The following is a 19920-nucleotide window of genomic DNA, read 5'->3' on the forward strand; positions in this document are numbered from 1 at the left end:
CTTTCAGCCCAATGAAGCATGCTTAGTGCAACACATTTACAAATAGAGGGCCTTTGTTACAAGCCTGAAAAGGGTAAAAAGGGGGGAAAGTCGCTAAGGTGAACTTTGAACCGGAATCTCTAGATCTCAAATCTTAGAGGAGTGATGTGGGCATGGCTAGTACCATGATCTTGCCAAATCTGGAACTGTCAAAGATTATTTTACTGTTGAATGTATCCTTGGATGTTAAGAAATGGTTTAAAAATACATAATCGTACTGGATTATTGAGCTTCTTGTCACAGAACAAAACCAGCACCTGTAACTTTATGGATTGCCCCACCCCCACTTGTCCTCATAGGAGAAAGAGAAGAAGTACATGCTGCCTCTGGACAACCTAAAAATCAGAGACGTGGAGAAAGGCTTCATGTCCAACAAGCATGTCTTTGCCATCTTTAACACAGAGCAAAGGTAAGGGACTCATGGCAAAGTGATGGTAGTATACACGTCCTTCCTTATAGGCCCATTTGAGAAGCTGTTTTAGTCCCTTGGGCCAATTAATATGTAAAACTTCGTAAAAAGTAGCTGTACTGGTCTCATAGAAGGATAGAGACTTGAGGAGTGCTCAACTAGTTTGAGTTGTATCTAATCGCGTGAGGTACTGGTTCCTCTCTGTTTGGCCCTGGTTAGGCCTCATCTAGAGTATTGTGTCCAGTTCTGGGCTCCATAATTCAAGAAGGACGCAGACAAGCTGGAGCGTGTTCAGAGGAGGGCAACCAGGATGATCAGGGGTCTGGAAACAAAGCCCTATGAAGAGAGACTGAAAGAACTGGGCATGTTCAGCCTGGAGAAGATAAGATTGAGGGGAGACATGAGAGCACTCTTCAAATACTTGAAAGGTTGTCACACAGAGGAGGGCCAGGATCTCTTCTCGATCCACCCAGAGTGCAGGACACGGAATAACGGGCTCAAGTTAAAGGAAGCCAGATTCCAGCTGGACATCAGGAAAAACTTCCTGACTGTTAGAGCAGTACGACAATGGAACCAGTTCCCTAGGGAGGTTGTGGGCTCTCCCACACTGGAGGCCTTCAAGAGGCAGCTGGACAACCACCTGTCAGGGATGCTTTAGGGTGGATTCCTGCATTGAGCAGGGGGTTGGACTTGATGGCCTTATAGGCCCATTCCAACTCTACTATTCTATGATTCTAATGTTTGTTTATTTGTTTATTAAATGTATATACTGCCCCATAGCTGAAGCTCAGACTAATATTGACTACAACCCTTTTTTTAACAAAAACATTAGAAACGAGCTGCATGTTCTATCCAGGCTTAGTAAAATACAGTGTTACCTGCATAGCACAGGCTAGTAGTACCTGTGTTTCCAAGCTGAAGAGTTTAACGGTGTCTGCTTTTCATGTGATGTGATGGGGGTTGGAGCTGCCTCAGAACCTGGATCTTTGTGAGGGGCTGCGCTGTGCTGGGCAGACCTGGCTCTTGGCAAGGGACTATGTGGCAAAGTATGTGTCTTCTCTTCATTCAGTATGGAGATTCCCCCCCGCCCCCAATCTCCTTAAGGCATGGCAGGCAATTCTCTTGTTACACCGAGTAGAGCAAAGTAAGGAAGTAGTAAAGTGGTAAGGTTCTTTTTCCAACCTGATGCCCTCTGAATGTTTTAGTCTACAAATCCCAGAAGCCCCAGACAGCATGGCCAATGGTCGGGGGTGGTGAGATTTGTACTTCTGGAGGGAAGCCAGTTGAGAAACATCTGGAAGGCAGCTGGTTGGGGAAGTACAGAAAGTCTAAGGCCAAGATGGACAGAAGGTTGATCTGGATCTACTGGTGATTTGCAGTAGATCAGCATGGATTTGTGATACCTGACAATGGGTCATATCCAGGGCTGTATTACTGCTAACGTAAATGTCATTGTGCTAGCATAAACTCTCTCTAGCACAACAGCAATAGTATTTGCTGATGCAATGAGTTTCCCAGGGAAATCCATCACACCAGCAAGTACTATTGGTGTTGCACTAGAGATAGTTTATGCTAGCACAATGACATTTACGTTAGCCACAGTGCAACATTGCCAACTGCACCTGTTCCTACAGAGGTCTAATCTAGCCATGGCCACACATGCCTTAATTACATCCTGTTTGTATTACTGTAACTGTTCGCTAGGGCCAGTTACTGGAAGCACATTTTTATAGCAGCTTCATTGGCTACTGTCTGTTTCCAGAAACAGTTCAAAGAGCTGGTTAAGAACTATAAAGCCCTATAAAGTATGGGACCAAGCTACCTGAAAGACCATCTTCTCCTATATGAGCCTGCTTGTTTAAGGTCAAGACTAAACAATGCTAAAAAGCACACAACTGCATACAAAGTCAATTGTACCTGTTTATTGAACTTGCTGTTGTTGAAGCATTTGGATCACTTGCTGGTGATTGGAAAAAAACTTGACTTGGAGAGCTTTAACTAAAAACAGTACAGAATGACTATTTAAAGTCTGCAAACCCTCATACTCCCATGGCATTGCTCGTTCACAGTAATAATAGAACTGTTTTTTTCTGATGAAGTCTAGTTTATGACGAAACAGGATAAACACCGGATGCCTGTAATCAGACTTGTGAAAAACAACACAGTTAATTTATCTGTCTTATAAAGAATCCACCTACTGATTTTGTATAAAACTATCAGACTTGTGAAAAACAACTTGGTTGACTTATCTGTCTTATAAAAAAACTTTTACTTGTGCTGTTTAAAGCAATTGACTTTGTATGTAGTTGTGAGGTTTTTCGCATTGTTTAGTCTTGTTCTTTGTTCAACTGCTGCCCTTTTGGGTTGTTGTTCAGTCTTTAAGGTCCTCAGGAGAAACCCTTCTTTCGGTCCTGCCATGTTTGGTGGCAATGCAAGAGAGGGCCTTCTTGGTGGCTTCTCTCAAGCTGTGGAACTCCCTGCCCAGGGAGGTTAGGTTGGCTCCCTCTCTGGTATTCTTCATCCAGCAGGCAAAGATGATTTTATTCAAGCAGGCCTGTGGCATGTAAGGGAGTCTATTGGGTTGAGTGCTGTTTTCATTCTGTTATTTTTGTATATTTTATTGTGCTTTGTTCTTATTATTTATATTAGTTTTATTATTGTTTTAATCATTTTTTTATTTATGTATGATTGTAAGCTATCTTGCATGCCATTTCCTTGGTAGAAAGGCGGGGTACTATTCAAATCAATTTGATCACTCAATAAAATAGCAACAATAAAATTATTCCCCCCCCCCCAATTTTTTTTTACTGTAACCAGCTTGGGGTAACCAGGAGTGGATTTTTTTGTTTGGAAAGATTGTGAACTCTGTTTGATTCTGGTACTCACAACAAATTCCTGGACTCCGAATTATTTAATTCTTAAGTTGTGTCTTTTGCACCAGGCTTAGTGGATTTCAGGGAACTAGGAAAAAAACAAAGCAGATCCTTATTTTGGTGTGAGTAGGCATCCATCATGGGTTAACGCCTCCAACTGTTCCAGGACAGGCAAGGAACATGTCACCAAGGGTTTTGCCTTGCTCCTGGTGTTTATGACTCTTCCCAGCCAGTTCTTTTAGAGCTGGGTTTTAGACAAAATAGTGATCGAGAAGCCAGAAACAAAGAATTAAGAAAATGTAGCGACAATTGACAGAACAAAACTCTTAGACATCAGCACACTCCCTTTGGGAAAACATAATTAACAAGAATGCGTTCCTTGCATTTGTTCCAGGACAAATCTTGTTTTAGTTTCTCTTTCAACAAGTTCTCGACTGAGGCATTCTGCTCTTTCCCTATTATTTATCGCTACAAACCTCGGAATTTTCTCTCCTTTTCCAGTTTTTCTGTTTTCCACTTTAAAAGAGAAAGAGAGAGTTTTGGGTCCGTCTCCCCCTTTCTCTTGGCTTTTTCTTCATTTGCTACAAGATGGCTCCAACAAACAAACAGGACCAAAGCTGGAAAGGAAAAGGAAAGGCCAGTAACTCACATTAGCGTTGTCAGGACCTGGACTGCTGCTCAGACAGCGCCTCCCCCACTGAAATCAGAAGGATGGCTGGACGCAGCGTCTTTGGATTGCAAGGATTCTATCCAGAGGGCTGGCAGCTGTGCTCCACTGACACCGACGCCATTTCAGCAGGAATCAAGGAATTGCTTCTATTTCTCCAAACGCGGCTAGGCATGGGACTCCGAGAGAACCTGCTTCGTGGACAAGCTACAGCTCTCTTCTCTTCTCTCCAGGCCATGCCACAAGCCAGTTGGTTCTCACCTGCACCTTCAGCGATTCCTCAGAGGAATGACACTGCTCTATCCTCCAGTTATACATCACCTCCCGACTTGGAGTCTGCATGTGATACTATCAGCTCTTCCCAGTCCCCCTGTTAAGCTGCTGAAAACGTTTTCTCTTTCTCAAGGTTTTATTAGCTATAACATTGGCCAAAAGGGTCTCAGAACTAGCTGCACTGTACATGAGGAATCATCTCTATTCATTCAGCAAGGACTCTGTCACTCTTTAGCCAGAGCCTTCCTTTGTTCCTAAAATTAACCCTGTTTTTCACAGAACGCAGGAGCGGGTCCTTCCTTTCTTCAGCCCTAATCCCTCTCATCCCTCTGAGCAAGTCTGACACATCCCAGATGTCAGGAATGCCAGTAAAAACTGTAACTGAGGAAAGTTGACATTCTAATTCCCTGTTGGTTCCTTTCCATCCTACTGCATTGGGAAGGAAGCCCCTCCCGTACTACGCTCGCTAGGTGGTTCAAGGAATGTATATTTGGGGCCTGTGAAGTTTAAAAAAACCCACCTTCCTAAACCTGCATATATCACAGCACACGCCACCAAAAACTACAACTGCCTCAGCGTTTTTTCTCTACTATCTCTTGTTTAGTGGAAAACTTCAGGGCAACTATTTGGTCTTCACTCACACGTTCATTAGGAATTATAAACTGAACAAATATGCCTTGGCTGAAAGCCTTGTCCCAGCTTCTGCAATCAAAGGATTTCAGATTGCTGCAATCCTTTCTGCAAAATCACCCATTGAAGCTATACAGGTATTTCAGGATCTGACGGATAGATTACAAATGTACCTAAAAACAGAAGCTAACATGGGACCGAGAACCTCTATAGCCAATTCAAGCTGGTATGACCATGAATGTAAATGGGCTAAAAGTTATATGATTAAAATTTATCGAAAATACAGAAATACCAGCTCTGCATCCTGGTTGAAGCAGTACATAATAAGTCGAAGGAAGTACAAAAGCATTGATCAAAAAGAAAAGAATGGCAGGATGGGATAAGTGCTTGGCATTCATTGCTAGAAGCTTCTCATACTAAAGATACTTGTCTTTTCTGGCGCACTTTGTCAGGGTTATTGGACGAGGTCTGCACTTATCCAATATGTGTAATTAGTCCAGACGAATGGATGTTTTTTTTACTAGGTACTGTTCTCTGACAGCAATGTGAGGGCCAATCAACTTATGGAAGTCCCAAACGAGCTACCCCAATGCCCCCCTTTGTCAACAAATGAGGTCAGGGATCTCATTTCTCAATTAAAGAAAAACAAAACGCCCGGAATATATATTTTTAACCTCCAGAACTTCTAAAATCTAATATCAACTGGTGGGCCCCCTTGCTGGCTGTTCTATTTACTTATATTGATTTAATAGGGATAATCCCTAAGGAATGGGATACTGCAGTAATCGTTCCCATATACAAGAAAGGCACACAAACTGATCCAGCAAATTACCGCCCAATTAGTCTGTGGTGTACAATTAGTAAATTGTATGCAAAACACCTGTATAACAAGTTACTCGCCTGGTTAGATGATGAAAACATCCTGTCAGATGCACAAGCTGGATTTAGACAAGGTAGATCAACTACAGACCATTGCTTGGTTTTGACCTATAATTGATAAATATGCAAAACAACAACAACATCAAAGGAGCCATATACGCTACTTTTATTGATCTAAAGGCAGCATTTGACTCAATCTCTCGCTCAAGACTTTGGGAAAAATTTATATCAACATCCGTAGATAGAAGACTTCTTTTCCTAACCAAAAGCCATGGTTGAAAATAAGATGCACGAGGGGAGGTGGTCTGACTGATCCAGTCTTATCATCCAAAGGGGTCAAGAAAGCAAGGATGTATTTTGGCCCCTGTTTTGTTCAATTTTTACGTAAATGATATTGTTGAATTCTTATGTCCCAATTTTCACGCACCAAAAATAGCTACAAAGAAGATCTCTATTTTATTGTATGTAGACGATGCAGTAATCCTATCACAGACTGAAGTAGGACTAAGGAGGCTATTAAGGGCATTTTCCCAGTATTGTCAAAAAAAACCATCTCATAATCAACTATGACAAAACGAAGGTAATGGTCTTTTCCAGACGCTATAAACCACATAAATGGCTCCTGAATAGGCACCTTATTGAGCAAGTTAAAGTATTCAGATATCTGGGATTAGTATTTCAATATTCTGGAATATGGACAGCCCAGCAAGATTACGTAATCGAAAAAGCTACAAGAAGCATTAGAATTCTCTTGCGTTTCTATCAAACAAAGGGGCGTAATTTCATTCCTGCGGCTCTCGAAGTCTTCAAAGCCAACCCTATAGCCCAATTGCTCTTTGGGATTCCAACTTGGGCTGACAAATTTCTCAGACAAATTTTTGCAGTACCTAACTGTGTTTCTAATGCTGCTTTACGGCTTGAGGCTGGTGTTATCTCTATCCACACACAGGTCTGGATGAGGACACTTATTTATTGGCTGTGGCTGCATCTAACTGCCACGGGTCTGCTCCCCCTGATATTGAGAGACTCCCATAAAAGCAGCTGGATGAAAGCTGCTAATAAGAGGCTAAATTTCGTTGGCTTTTCATCGCAATACCTATTAGGTTTAGGCTTCCCCAAAGCCCAGAGAAATTCTGAAACAGCGCTTATTGGACATCGAAAGACAAAACAGCTTGTCCACAATGCGGAAATCGAGTCCTCATCTTAAACTGTCCTCATTTAGGCCTGCAGATAAGACACCAGTATATTTACAGAAGCTCACATTCCCTAAACATAGAACAGCCTTTTCAAGAGCACGCCTCAGTGTGCTTCTTTCTGCGGTTCTAGAAAGCCGCTTTAGGAGAACTCCATTCCATAATCGAGTATGTATCTGTGGTCACATTGAAACCATTGCCCATGTGCTGCTATTTTGCTCTTTGTACAGAAATACTCGTGAAGACTTAATAACCCCCTTATTATCCCCTTATCCAGGGCGTTCAACTGATTATTATGTGAATTTTCTTCTTGAGGATTCCAACGGGATGGTTACAGCAAAAACTGCAAAAAATTTTTAGCAATTACTATTAAAATGAGGGCTGCAATTGCACCGAGTTTTAAATTATATAATTTTAGCCATAACTGTATTTAATGTTTTATTTGCTCCAAGACACTGAGTTTTATATGCTAAGGACTTTGCTTTTTTCTTGAACTCAGGACATTTATTGTCTATTTTATGCCTTATGTTCAGTTAATTGTTCTAAATTGCAATGACCAATGGCTTGGTGCAAATAAAGTTTGATTTGATTTGCCTTGGCTGAAACAGCCTTTGGACATAGAGTATTGCAACAGGTTCTCCCTCAAACTTAAATTCAACCTGCTTTGGGACCCACCCTGTGGGAATAGTAGTTTTTGTACATCCCATGATGGATGTCTCCTCACACCGGATGGGAATGGAAAGTTGGCTACTTACCATGACATTCCAATCTGATTCAGTGCACAGGAGACACCCATATCACACCTTATGGCAGGCTGAACGCTCTCATTAATTATAATTTTCTGAAGGGAGTGTGCCAATCCCTATGAGATGGGGGATTTGTTCTGTCTCTTTGGTTGTCTCTACATTTTTTCTTCCTTTGTTTCTGGCTCCTCAATCACTACTCTGTCTAAAAGATTGGCTATAAAAGGGATGGCTGGGAGGAGCCACTGAGGGTCAGGACCAAGGTAAAAAGCCTGGTCACATGTTCCTTGCCAGTTCTGGGCAGTGGGAGGAGTTTAACCCATGATGGATGCCTCCTCACACCTAATCAGAATGGAACTTCATGGTAAGTACCCAACTTCCCAATCTGTAAGGTTCAAGGTCTGCCCACCGTGATCTAAAGCACTTTAAGGTAGCAAAAAGCCAATGGAGACCATGGTGCACTCAGTAAACACAATCGTCATTCTGTTGTGCAAAAAAATTAGTCACAACTCCAAAGCATTTAGTTAATAAAGGTAAATCTGCATGATCTTATTCTCATTGCGTGATACGGATTTTTTTCTTGCTGGTTCAGTGAGATTTGTCATTCTCCAACTCTTCCCCTGCACCCGTAATTTAGGAATGTGTATAAAGACTTGCGTCAGATTGAACTCGCCTGTGATTCGCAGGAAGATGTGGACAGCTGGAAAGCCTCCTTCCTTCGTGCTGGCGTTTACCCTGAGAAAGACCAAGTAAACATTCTTTTTTTTCCTCTCAGTCCTTCAGTAGGAAGAGAGGGGTGGGTTTGCTGAAGGCCCAGTACCAATATGCCAGGGGTCTCCTGGCTGAGAGCTACTGTTTCTGTAGGTTCCCAGCCCAGGCAAGTGACTAATTAAGGATGGCTTATGGTGCGTGCTCAAGGCACTAATAGGCTCAGTCATGTTGGGCACCACATCCTGAACAGTGTAGTTCATATTCCAGGGTTTTTATAGAGTTTTCTTTGGAAACTTGGGAGAAACTTCACCACACGCTGAAATTTTGTAGACAAGGCAGTGATAAGCTACATGTGAAAAGTTGTTGTAATATGAGTGCGGTAAAGGATTCAAGAGGATGAGCCAAAGGTAGTGACAAAGCAGGTCATCCTTTGGGCTGATTCTGCAGGCCCCGTCAGGAACTCCAAGCTTTGTGGGATGTGGCACCAGCACTTTGCTGCCATCTCCAAGAACTTGGGAAAGAAGCTGGGCATGTTCAGCCTAGGGCATAACAAAGAAAATGGCTCTTTCATAATTTGCCTAATAATGTGGACATTTCTTCCATGCAGGTGGAAAATGAAGATGGGGTTCAGGAGAACACTTTCTCCATGGATCCCCAGTTAGAGCGCCAAGTGGAAACTATCCGCAATCTTGTTGACTCATATGTTGGGATCATCAACAAATCCATCCGGGACCTTATGCCAAAGACAATAATGCACCTAATGATAAACAATGTGAGTACTGGGTGTGTTGTGTGTGTGTGTAGGGCCTGAAGCAGGATGAACCACCACTCTGCTGACGTCATTCATCGGTTTCAACTTCAAGTTTGCAGGCATTGGCAAACATTTCCTGCTGATCCCATATGTGTGTGTGTCTTGTCAGAAATCAAGCATATGCATCTCCCTGAACAGGATGCGTGAGATTGGTTTTAGATGAGATGGACTCAGGTGGGGAGCCAAAAGCACAAGTCAGTTGGGCCCGTTCTTTTATTTATTTATTACATTTCTAAACCATCCAATGGCCGAAGCTCTCTGGTTGGTTCCCAAAATACAACATAAAATACTATATAGAAATATGGTTTAAAACTGCAGTATAAAAGCGCAAACAAAGTAAAACGTAGCTGCAGTGCAGAGATACAAAATGCAACAGCAGATTTTAAAACAGCAGAGCTAACAACTGGAATGCTAAAAATCTTTTCACCTGGCACCAGAAAGAACACAAGGTAGGCACCAGGCAAACCTCTCTAGGAAGCTCATTCCATCAACGGGGTGCCCTCAGCAGAAAAAGCTGTTTTGCTGGTAGCCACCTTCCTCAATTCTTTTGGCAAAGGCTCCCAGAGAAGAACTCCTGAAGATGACCTTAGGGTCCAGGCAAGTGCATATGGAAGGAGGGCGATCCTTCACGTGACATTGCCCCAAGACATTGCTTAAGGCTTTGATTGTTAATACCAGCATTTTGAATTGGGACCGGCAGCCAGTGCAGCGGGGAAAGAACTGGCATAATATCATAGAATCATAAAATCATAGAACAGCAGAGTTGGAAGGGGCCTACGAGGCCATCTAGTCCAACCCCCTGCTCAATGCAGGAATCCACCCTAAAGCATCCCTGACAGATGGTTGTCCAGCTGCCTCTTGAAGGCCTCTAATGTGGGAGAGCCCACAACCTCCCTAGGGAACTGGTTCCATTGTCGTGCTGCTCTAACAGTCAGGAAGTTTTTCCTGATGTCCAGACGGAATCTGGCTTCCTTTAACTTGAGCCCGTTATTCCGTGTAAGCAATATTCCGTATTGCTTTTTCTTTTTCTTTTTTTCTTTTAGGATGGCTGAGAATAGCCATTTTATAAACCAAACAAAAAACTCGTCTCAACTGTGAATTCACCATAGGCAAGGTGTTCTCTCAGCCCTATTTTTAACACAGTGATAATACTGGCCTGTTTTACAGGGCCGTTGTAAAGCTTTGTACATGCAAATAATATATATTATGAACAGCCAGATTGTACATCTATAATATTTCCTGTTTTGATCAAGCAATTTAATATAGAATTTGTGTATTAATGTATTAAATCATGGCTTCAAGTGGTAAGTTTACTTTGTCAATTGCCATTCAAAATAGAGGGTGATCTGAACCTTGTGAGTGTTCATGCGTGTTCTTGTCTTATCTGACTCAAATTAGCGAGTTTAACTATATTTTTTTTCAGTATGCCTTTTTTAATTTAATAACTCAATTATAGACATGCCCCTCATGCTCACAGACATACCCTTTCGACTGATATTTTTTCTTGAGAACCTTTTAATCTAATCAAATGGAACCAAAACTTTATTAGGAATATTAGATTGCAGATATTTTTGTAGAGTAGTTGACTTTCCCCCCAAAAAATTCTTAATTGAGGAATATTGCCACCAAATGCAAAGGAAATTTGCCTCAATGTTTCTTCTTATCTGAATTATAAATTAGCGTTAAAGATTAGCGATGTGTCATTTTATAACGGTTTGCCTTACATTTTATGCATGGAGAAGCCGCTGGACCAAGGGGAAATAAATGGCCAATGCGCTCTCCATTTTACAGTGCTTTAGGCCCCTGCTTTTCAGACAAAAATTGTCTCTCAAAGTGATGCAGCAATTAAAATTCAGTACACAGTGCTGTTGGTGAACACTGGAGCTCATACTCTGGGCAATGGGTTAAGCCCGGGTGGTCTTCCCAGGAGGAAGGAAGTGCAGCATCCCAGAGACCCCATGTCCTATGGTGAGCAGCCAGAAGCAAGGCTGTCATTCCTGCTCACTCATTTATTTATTTATTTATCATACTTATACCCCGCTCCTCAGCCAAAAAAAGGCTCTCGGGGCGGCTTACATTTAGCAAAAAAGACAGTCCCTGCCCTCAGGCTTACAGTCTAATAAAGACATGACACACAAGGAAAAGGAGTCAAGGAGGGAGGAGAGACAAAGAGAGAGAGAGAGAGAGAGAGAGTCCAGCAGGAGCAGGCCCCGATGTTACTTCTGCCTGCTCCTGTCCCCTCGGTCCTTCTTCTTCCCCACAGGGCCAAGATGGCAGTTTGCCCTGTGGGGGGGGGGGGGAAGAGTCCAGCAGGAGCAGGCCCCGATGTTACTTCTGCCTGCTCCTGTCCCCTTGGTCCTTCTTCTTCCCCACAGGGCCAAGATGGCAGTTTGCCCTGTGGGGGGGTGGGGGAAGAGTCCAGCAGGAGCAGGCCCCCGATGTTACTTCTGCCTGCTCCTGTCCCCTCGGTCCTTCTTCTTCCCCACAGGGCCAAGATGGCAGTTTGCCCTGTGGGGGGGGGGGGGAAGAGTCCAGCAGGAGCAGGCCCCGATGTTACTTCTGCCTGCTCCTGTCCCCTTGGTCCTTCTTCTTCCCCACAGGGCCAAGATGGCAGTTTGCCCTGTGGGGGGGTGGGGGAAGAGTCCAGCAGGAGCAGGCCCCGATGTTACTTCTGCCTGCTCCTGTCCCCTCGGTCCTTCTTCTTCCCCACAGGGCCAAGATGGCAGTTTGCCCTGTGGGGGTGGGGGAAGAGTCCAGCAGGAGCAGGCCCCCGATGTTACTTCTGCCTGCTCCTGTCCCCTCGGTCCTTCTTCTTCCCCACAGGGCCAAGATGGCAGTTTGCCCTGTGGGGGGGGGGGAAGAGTCCAGCAGGAGCAGGCCCCGATGTTACTTCTGCCTGCTCCTGTCCCCTCGGTCCTTCTTCTTCCCCACAGGGCAAACTGCCAGCTTGCCACACTCATGCAGATAACGAACATGACCAGGGCTGAGATCTAGGTTTGTGTTTTGACCTGACTTCCACCTGGATATATCCAGTCCAGCCTACCCTGTTTGGAAAGCATTACCTCTCCTGTATTGCCTATCTTTCGCCACCCGCACAGGCCAAGGATTTCATCCACTCAGAGCTGCTGGCCTACCTATACTCCTCCGCAGACCAAAACAGCTTGATGGAGGAGTCCGCAGACCAAGCACAGCGCAGGGATGACATGTTGCGAATGTACCATGCCCTGAAGGAGGCCTTGCACATCATTGGAGACATCAGTACCAGCACAGTTTCCACACCAGTCCCTCCTCCTGTGGACGACACGTGGCTGCAGCCAGGGAGCAGCGGGCATAGGTGAGTGGGAGGGTGTTACCCATCTGGTTTCGATTGATGGATTGGTTGCATTTTTTTATAGCCGTCTTTCGGGATGCAAATCTAACAGCGACAACAACAATTCATACAGATCCATTCTGCAGGGCAGTTGGTGGAAATGGCTGTCAGGGGTCAGGAGGGGCTGTGCATCTGGAACAGCCTCGGAGGTGGTCTTCGGCAAATGTGATTGTGTGGGACGAAGTATGGAAACCAGCAAGGCCAGATGTTGCAAGTGACATATTGCAAATGAGGGCGATGTGTCCAAGTCTTGCCCTTTGCAGAACTCCAGGAAGAGCATGGGAACCTACGTTTGGCCCCATCTCCCGTATGATTTCAACACTGAACTAGAAACTTGATCTGTGTTTATAAGTCGTTTTTTTTTAAAAATTCTTCTGTTGATAGTATCATTCAGTAGAATTTCCAGATAGCATTGTTTGGTTCTGGGGCATTTTCCGAAATGATTCTCTCACACAGATTGTGAAGTTCACAATTTTGCCATTGGACTTCATGCCTGGAACAGATTGCTTTGACTTCATTTGAGATTCTGCTATCCTGAACTACGGTAACTTCTCTTCCCTTTTCTCTCCCTTGCAGCCCAACTCCACAGCGCAGACCTCCTTCTACTGTGTTACCACCAGGGAGACCCCCAGCTGTGAGGGGCCCCATGCCTGGCCCTCCCTTGCTCCCAGTACCAGCAGCAGGCACTTCCTCTTTTGTGGCGCCACCCATTCCTTCACGCCCTGGACCGCAAAGTGCATTTGTTGCTAATAATGACCCTTTCTCAGCCCCTCCTCAGATTCCTTCACGACCAGCACGTGTTCCTCCCAGCATCCCTCCAGGCGTGCCTAGGTAAGGGCCAATCCAGGCTCCCCTGTTTGCAATGTTCAGGGCTGCAGCAGACACTGCGTTGTAGGCTCTAGAGCAGGGGGTAGGGAAAGCCCCTGGAAACGATTCTTGCTGCCCGACCCCGACCAATTTTTTAAATAGTTTTTTTCTGGCAACTGACACTGCTGTAAAACAGATTTTTGGTGATGCTGAAAACTATAGGTTCAAAGGAGTTGTGTTAGAACTCAGACCCCACCACTGCCTTGTACTCAGTCTTTTGGACAGATTACGTGCCCTTTAACACAACTCCCATGACAGGTATTTAGTTGTGGCACCCAGGACAGTTTTCTCAAATTGCCAAGTGTGCCCATACCCAAAAAGATTACTTATCTCTGCTGTAGAACTTACAGATTTGTATTTCTTTGTCCCTGTGCAATAGTTTCCCTATCAAAAAGAAATGGGGATTTGGAAGAACTCAGAACTGGAAACCAGTATACAGTATGTTAGTATGGTGCAAACTCCTTAGAATGAGTGAAGTATGTGCTAGGAGAATTGGGTGTAACATCTAGTGCCCTTCCCTTCAGGCACAAAGAGATGCTTCTGCATTTTTGCTCCTCCGTGTTGACGTGCCACCCTCTTGGAAATGGCAGGTTCTTCCTTGAGGAGAATCATTTTCCTTTCACGATTGCAGGCTGTGCAAGTAGGGAAGCTGTCTCCATTTCCAAGCTCATTAGAGATTACTAGAGTGCATTATGAGAGTGATGCCTCATTAATACATTCTGAGGTAGAGATGCGTGTCCCAAGAGAGCAGTGCTAAAAACAACAACTGTCTGTAACCAGTGCTGTATTTGTTCCTTACAAGAACAGAAAAAGTGCAGATTCTGGTGTTAGGTGTAGAACTCAGCTACCTGAAATTTAGCAAATTTTCATAATGCGCACGTTTTTTTCAGAATTTAGGTTTTACTTGTTGCAGAATTTGGGTTGCCTTGGTGCAAAGCTTTGGTTGCTTTAAAGTGTTTTGACCGTAGAAAAGGCTATAACGAAGTCTCTCCATCACATAGTAATGGGGAGAAAGCGGACATGAGGGTATGCCATTGCAGATGATCGCAAGGCCTGTCTGATTTATCAGAGGAGCTGTCCAATCCAACCTCTTGCATAGAGCCTGCCTGACGTTTGCCCAGAGCACTTAAGCAGTAGGCAAGCTGAGTTTGGTGTCCGCAAATAGTAGCACATGCGAGACGTTTGCCCAACAGATGGGGGCGCTGTGGGGCCCTAGGCTGACTGGAGGTTCACTATGAATGAAGGATCTACTTGTTGGCCAAGCAGGCCGCAGCTCATGGCTGTTTTGCCATTCAGGGCACTGGAATTCCCCAGCTGAAGTGGAATGAGGGTGAACAGGAAGCTGGTGGGCATTAGCTTCACCTTCCAGCATTTGTGGTGATATCTGTCCAGTTTCCCCTTTCCCAGATTCATGTCTCTCTCTTCCTCTGTTCTCTCTGCAGCAGAAGACCCCCTGCAGCACCGAACCGGCCTACCATTATCAGACCAGCTGAGCCCTCCTTATTAGATTAACCACAACCATTGCCCGGCAGGGTGGGTGGGGGCATTGCTTGTTAACTATCTTGTGGAGAGAGCTCGTGCCTAATCTCTTGTGTAAAAGAGCTCTTTGCAACTGATCAACTGTAGCCAAGGCCCATTTTCCCCATCTCCCCTCCCCACAACAATAGCACCACCACGGCAGCAGTCGTCCCGGCATGGGTGCTGTGAGTCTGTGACCTGTAAATAGCTCTGAGAGGCCAAGCATTCCTTGAAGTAGTTCCCTCTCTGTCCCTGGGTCTTGGCTAGGGAAGGATTTGGTGATTATAATCTCCTCCTCTCGAAGGAGGAGGGAGGTTGGTTTCTTCTCCCTCTTCTTGATGATCACACCAGACCCATTCCGCATGGGAGCCTGGAAGATTCTGTTTTGTGGAGTTGTTTTGCACTTTGTTGAAAATACAGAAAGGAGCCCCCAAGATGAGTGATGGATTGCCAAGGGATTGCCTATGAATGTGTGAAAGTGGAGAATTTGCATTTCCACCAACACGTGTGCGTTTAGCACATAGAATCTCCTTTTGCTATTCATGTTGATTGGACTTGACCACCTCCTCTCACTGCCCCCACCCCACGGATTTCTTTGTACTATCCCTTTTAGATTGCCTTTCCTTTCGCCCTTTAAATTTAAATGCAAAATTTGATCAATTTATTTCCGTTTTATAGCTTTGAAGAAAAAAAATATGAAATGATGGGACTGCAGATAGCAAATAGCTAATAAATCCAATTCACTGTACTGGAGCAAGACTTTACCAAGCAGACTAATTGGAAAGAGGAAGGCACTGGGTTGCTTTTGAGCCTCAGGTATAATGCTGGATTGCATGCCATGCGATTACACTTAAACAGAAGCAATGAAGTTTGATCTCAGCTTGTCAGTTGTGGCTTGGATAAGTATGATTGGCGATCCCTCTGACCTGGCCAATGGCAGGGATGTCTTCGTCATTTCAGACAGTAGTACAAGCTGGCTGTGATTGCCCCTCATATGGAGAAGTGGATGAGAGAGAGTCACGGCTTTCAAGAGTTTGTCAGGGTTGTTTCCTCTACACGGATCCTTTCTGCGGAAAGGCTTTCTCACCCTCTTGACAAGAGGGACTTTGCCCCATGGAAGAAATGTATTCTTTCCTTAAGATCAGCTGTACTGCTGCTTACCTCTGCCTTTAAGCTGAGGAAGGTCCTTCATTGCAAACAGTGTACAGAAATAGGTTGCATGGCATTAGTGCTGGAAGGGCCCACTATCCCACAGAAATGCCCATAGGAGTCTGCCTCTCTCAAAAAGAAATTTTGGGGGGTGGGTGGGGGTTGGGGTTGGCTGCTCCACCTCTGAGAGTTTGTGGAGCAACACTGGAGCCTTCTCAACAGGACGAGTAAAGCACTCTGCCCTCCCTGGGCTGTGGTTGTATATATTTCTTCATAAAGACAGACTGTATTAATACTTGTATAAATTCTAGATTTAAAAAGAGAAGAAAAGAAATAATCAGTTAACTCCCCCCCACCCTACGCCTATCAGGGATACCTCAGCCCTTCCTGAGACAAGATGTAAGCAAGAGCAACACGCACACCATCTGCCTTAACTGATTCCTTCCAGTGGCTTCTTCCCTTTTTACCTAACCTGGAGCAGGAGTTGCTTGCTTCACGTCCTGAGGATATGACCCTTCCATAGACTGTGCTTACTTCGTGCCTTTACTGCTTGAATCCTATGCTGTCTGCCCTAATAACCAGTGTTGCCTTCCTGTAAATGTTCCTCTGCCTCCAAAGCCACTATCAAGGGTTTTGACCCTCTCTTGAAGTGCATTTCATAACCTCCTGCCATTTATGCCCACTGGTCCCTTCTCCAAAAGCTGTCACTTTGCTTGGTAGCATGGACATCTACTTTAATCCATTTTGTTCTGATACGTTCCTCTTGACCCTTCCTCTTACCATATGTGAAAGGGCTGTGGAGCCTTCTCTCCCTCATCTTTAGATTTAAAAGATGTTCCCAGCAGTTTGAGATAAGTGCCTCCATTATGTATCCTATTAATAAACTAAAATAAAGGGAAATTCTGCTGGTGGAAAGTCTCTGGCAGCTTGTGATACTGAGGTTTTGTTGTTGTTGTGTGTGCGTGTGTGTTTTACTCTCTTGGTTCTCAAAATTTCCACACTTGGAGGGTATCGAGCTTGGACCAGGCAGATGTTTCCCTTGAGTAGCATCAGTTGAAACACCAACTTGAGCTTCTATATAGAATGGATCTCTACCAATCAAATCACCTAGAAATAACCAGAGAAGAAGGCTTAACTACATCTAACCGAATACGGCCCGATGGTTGCCTAGACTATGAAATAGATTTGCGCTCTGCATGCAATATCCTGTATGCCTCAAGCAATTCTATTTGTTCAATGCTCATATTTTGTGGGATGGTTGAGTTCTGTACCACTCTGATGTTATATCACTCAAGGGGGGGGGGGCAGTCCCTATTAGTCACATGGGATAGTACTAGGCAATGAAAGATTACCCTACAATTTGATGTTTTTTGCCATGAGTACTGAAACATCCCTGATAAAGGGTTTTAAAAACAACTCCATTCCCCCACCACCACCAAAAAAAACCTCAGTGCTAGTTTCCATCTCAGTGCTAGCCTCCCTCCCAAAAGTAAATGGGGGTGGTTAGGGAACAACTAATCAAATTGGCAAGCTCTCACAGGTAGCCTTTGTAAGACCCAATGGCACATAGGTTTGCAGTTGTCATTTACTCCTGGAAACATTTACTACTGAAAACAAAGAGCCAGTGTGGTGTAGTGGCGAGAGTGTTGGACTTGGAGTCAGGAGATCTGGGTTCTAGTCTCCATTCAGCCATGGAAACCCACTGGGTGACTTTGGGCCAGTCTCAGACTCTCAGGGTTGTTGTGAGGATAAAATGGAGACGAGGAGGATTATGTATTACGCCCTGAGTTCCTTGGAGGAAAAAATGCAATAATAAATAAATTCCTTCATGGCCAGCCCCTGTAGTAAGATGCACCCTATGAGCAGGGATGACCAAGAACTCAGAGGGCTGTCGCATGCTCAACAATTGCATCTCCTGGGGAGGCCTCCATACAAGTAGTGTACTAGGCCTAGAAGATCCAGTCAGCAAATGGTGAGGAACAGGTCCAGTGCTTCATAACAGGGTGGGGGACGACGACTTGCAAGTCAGTCGTGGAACAACTTCAGTTACTGTGGAAAGGCACATGCATTATTATTTTTAAAGCACCTAAAATAGTATCACTTCTATAAAATCCGTAGCTGTACATTTATCATTTTAGGATGCCATTATACATATAACAAGCAAAGAGAGCTGTGTTGGTCCATGAGAAAAGAATCCAAAATCGACGGTTGGGCAATACTTGACTAGGATCAATCAAAGTGGTGCAAGGTTTTGACTTCTCCAGAACTCTTCCTCAACCCAACAAGTAGGGGATAAGTGAAGAAACACAAGTCCAAAGATGTGGCCATAAGGTCCGCATTTTAGATCCTTATTAAAGATGGGGACTGGATGAATTAGTCACTGTTAGGTGCTGCAGGTATCAGATTACGCCTAGGATTCAGGAACAAACACTGGCTGATCCCATTTCTAGCAACAGGCTGATTGTAACTCAGATTTTGCCCAAAGCGTCTCCTGCTTTGGGCAAAAAACAACAGGTTTCTAGTTAGGCAGACAATATTAAAGAGAAACTCTGGCTTTGCTAATAAATAAAGTCTTGTTTAGGAGAATTGTCTATCAACATGAAATGAGCCCTCACGTTGCCTAAAAAAGCTTCGGTTCTTCGTGGTCTCTGTGCATCACACATATGGGCTCTGCGTCGGCGTGGAGCCCTACTCTGGAATTTCTACAAGCTGAGGAACAGTTCTGGTGGGAACCCCTCCCCCATCGTCCACTGCGCATGTCCTTCACGGTTCCCACCCAAGCCCTCAGTTCTTTCAACCGCTAGCGGTTGCTATCTCTAAGATCTTCTCTATTGATTGTAGTTTTAGCCGAGGCAAATTTTCTCCTTTAAATATCACTTTATTGTGGAAGATGGCACTGGCTGCAGTGGATAACCCGAGGTCTTCCAGAAACTTCTCCCCACTGTGGGAAAAGGCAACAGTCGCAGCAACTTTGCTTCAACTGTCGACTCCAGCCATGGGTCGTACTGAACCGATCACACCGAGATGCTCCCTGTCACTGTGAAAAAAAACTCGTCTAGGAAAGCATGGTAGCATGAGCTAAGCAAGAGGGAAAAGTCAAAAGGATCCTAATAAGCACGGCAAACGGACTCCGAAACCACCACGATGACTGATAATACCGACCCGCCACCATAGTTGGAGTCACTGATACCGAGCTCGGTACAGATAGTTATGATACCAGTAGAAGACCCGAAACTGATAACTTCCACTTCAGAGGGAGAAATTAGAGACTCTCCTATGGAGACACAGGTGGCAACACTTCACCCCACTTCTCGGATGACTCGAGACCAGCCCTTGTCTCCATGTCCATCATCCTGAGTCAACTCACCGGGATCAGATGTATCTGCAAATTCTTGGAGAGAGAGAGAGACACGCTTTGCCTTATTATACAGACAGATCTTGGTCACCCTGCAGAGAATGGGACTGTCGCTCAGAATGGTCTCTCCCACTGCAACATACCTGCTCTTGGGAGGAATGGCAGCATTATAGAGAACAGGATTATTTTTATGAGAGGTCCTGGTACCTAGGAGGCTCTGCTCGATACCAACAGGCACCATTGGCTGCGATCTCGCACCTGCCGCGAGAAGAGACTACTCTCCTACCGCTGCCACCCATACCAAGATCTGCCCTATTGCAGTGGAGGAATGGGCCTTTGGGATTGACTGCAAGTTCCAATCCAACCAAAAGAGACAGTTTGTGAGTGAGTTAGTGTTAGGGAAAGAGAAAACTCCCCACAGTCCGTAGAGTAT

The 19920-nt window shown here is 44.7% G+C and overlaps 1 protein-coding gene across 8 annotated transcripts in view; it reads left to right on the forward strand.

The window, feature by feature from the left end:
- Nucleotides 1–17065, forward strand: part of DNM2 (dynamin 2) — an 80860-nt gene extending 63795 nt beyond the window's left edge. For all 8 annotated transcript variants that reach the window (XM_063119055.1, XM_063119053.1, XM_063119054.1 and 5 more), the window contains 6 exons: nt 339–448; nt 8344–8455; nt 9025–9189; nt 12327–12562; nt 13175–13429; nt 14908–17065. In XM_063119055.1, coding sequence (XP_062975125.1) covers nt 339–448; nt 8344–8455; nt 9025–9189; nt 12327–12562; nt 13175–13429; nt 14908–14977 — 948 coding nt within the window. In that variant the 3' untranslated portion in view covers nt 14978–17065. The remainder of the gene's footprint in view (nt 1–338; nt 449–8343; nt 8456–9024; nt 9190–12326; nt 12563–13174; nt 13430–14907) is intronic.
- Nucleotides 17066–19920: the final 2855 nt, after the last annotated feature.

Source organism: Elgaria multicarinata, chromosome 3, assembly GCF_023053635.1.
Source record: "Elgaria multicarinata webbii isolate HBS135686 ecotype San Diego chromosome 3, rElgMul1.1.pri, whole genome shotgun sequence".
NCBI lineage: Eukaryota > Metazoa > Chordata > Lepidosauria > Squamata > Anguidae > Elgaria > Elgaria multicarinata.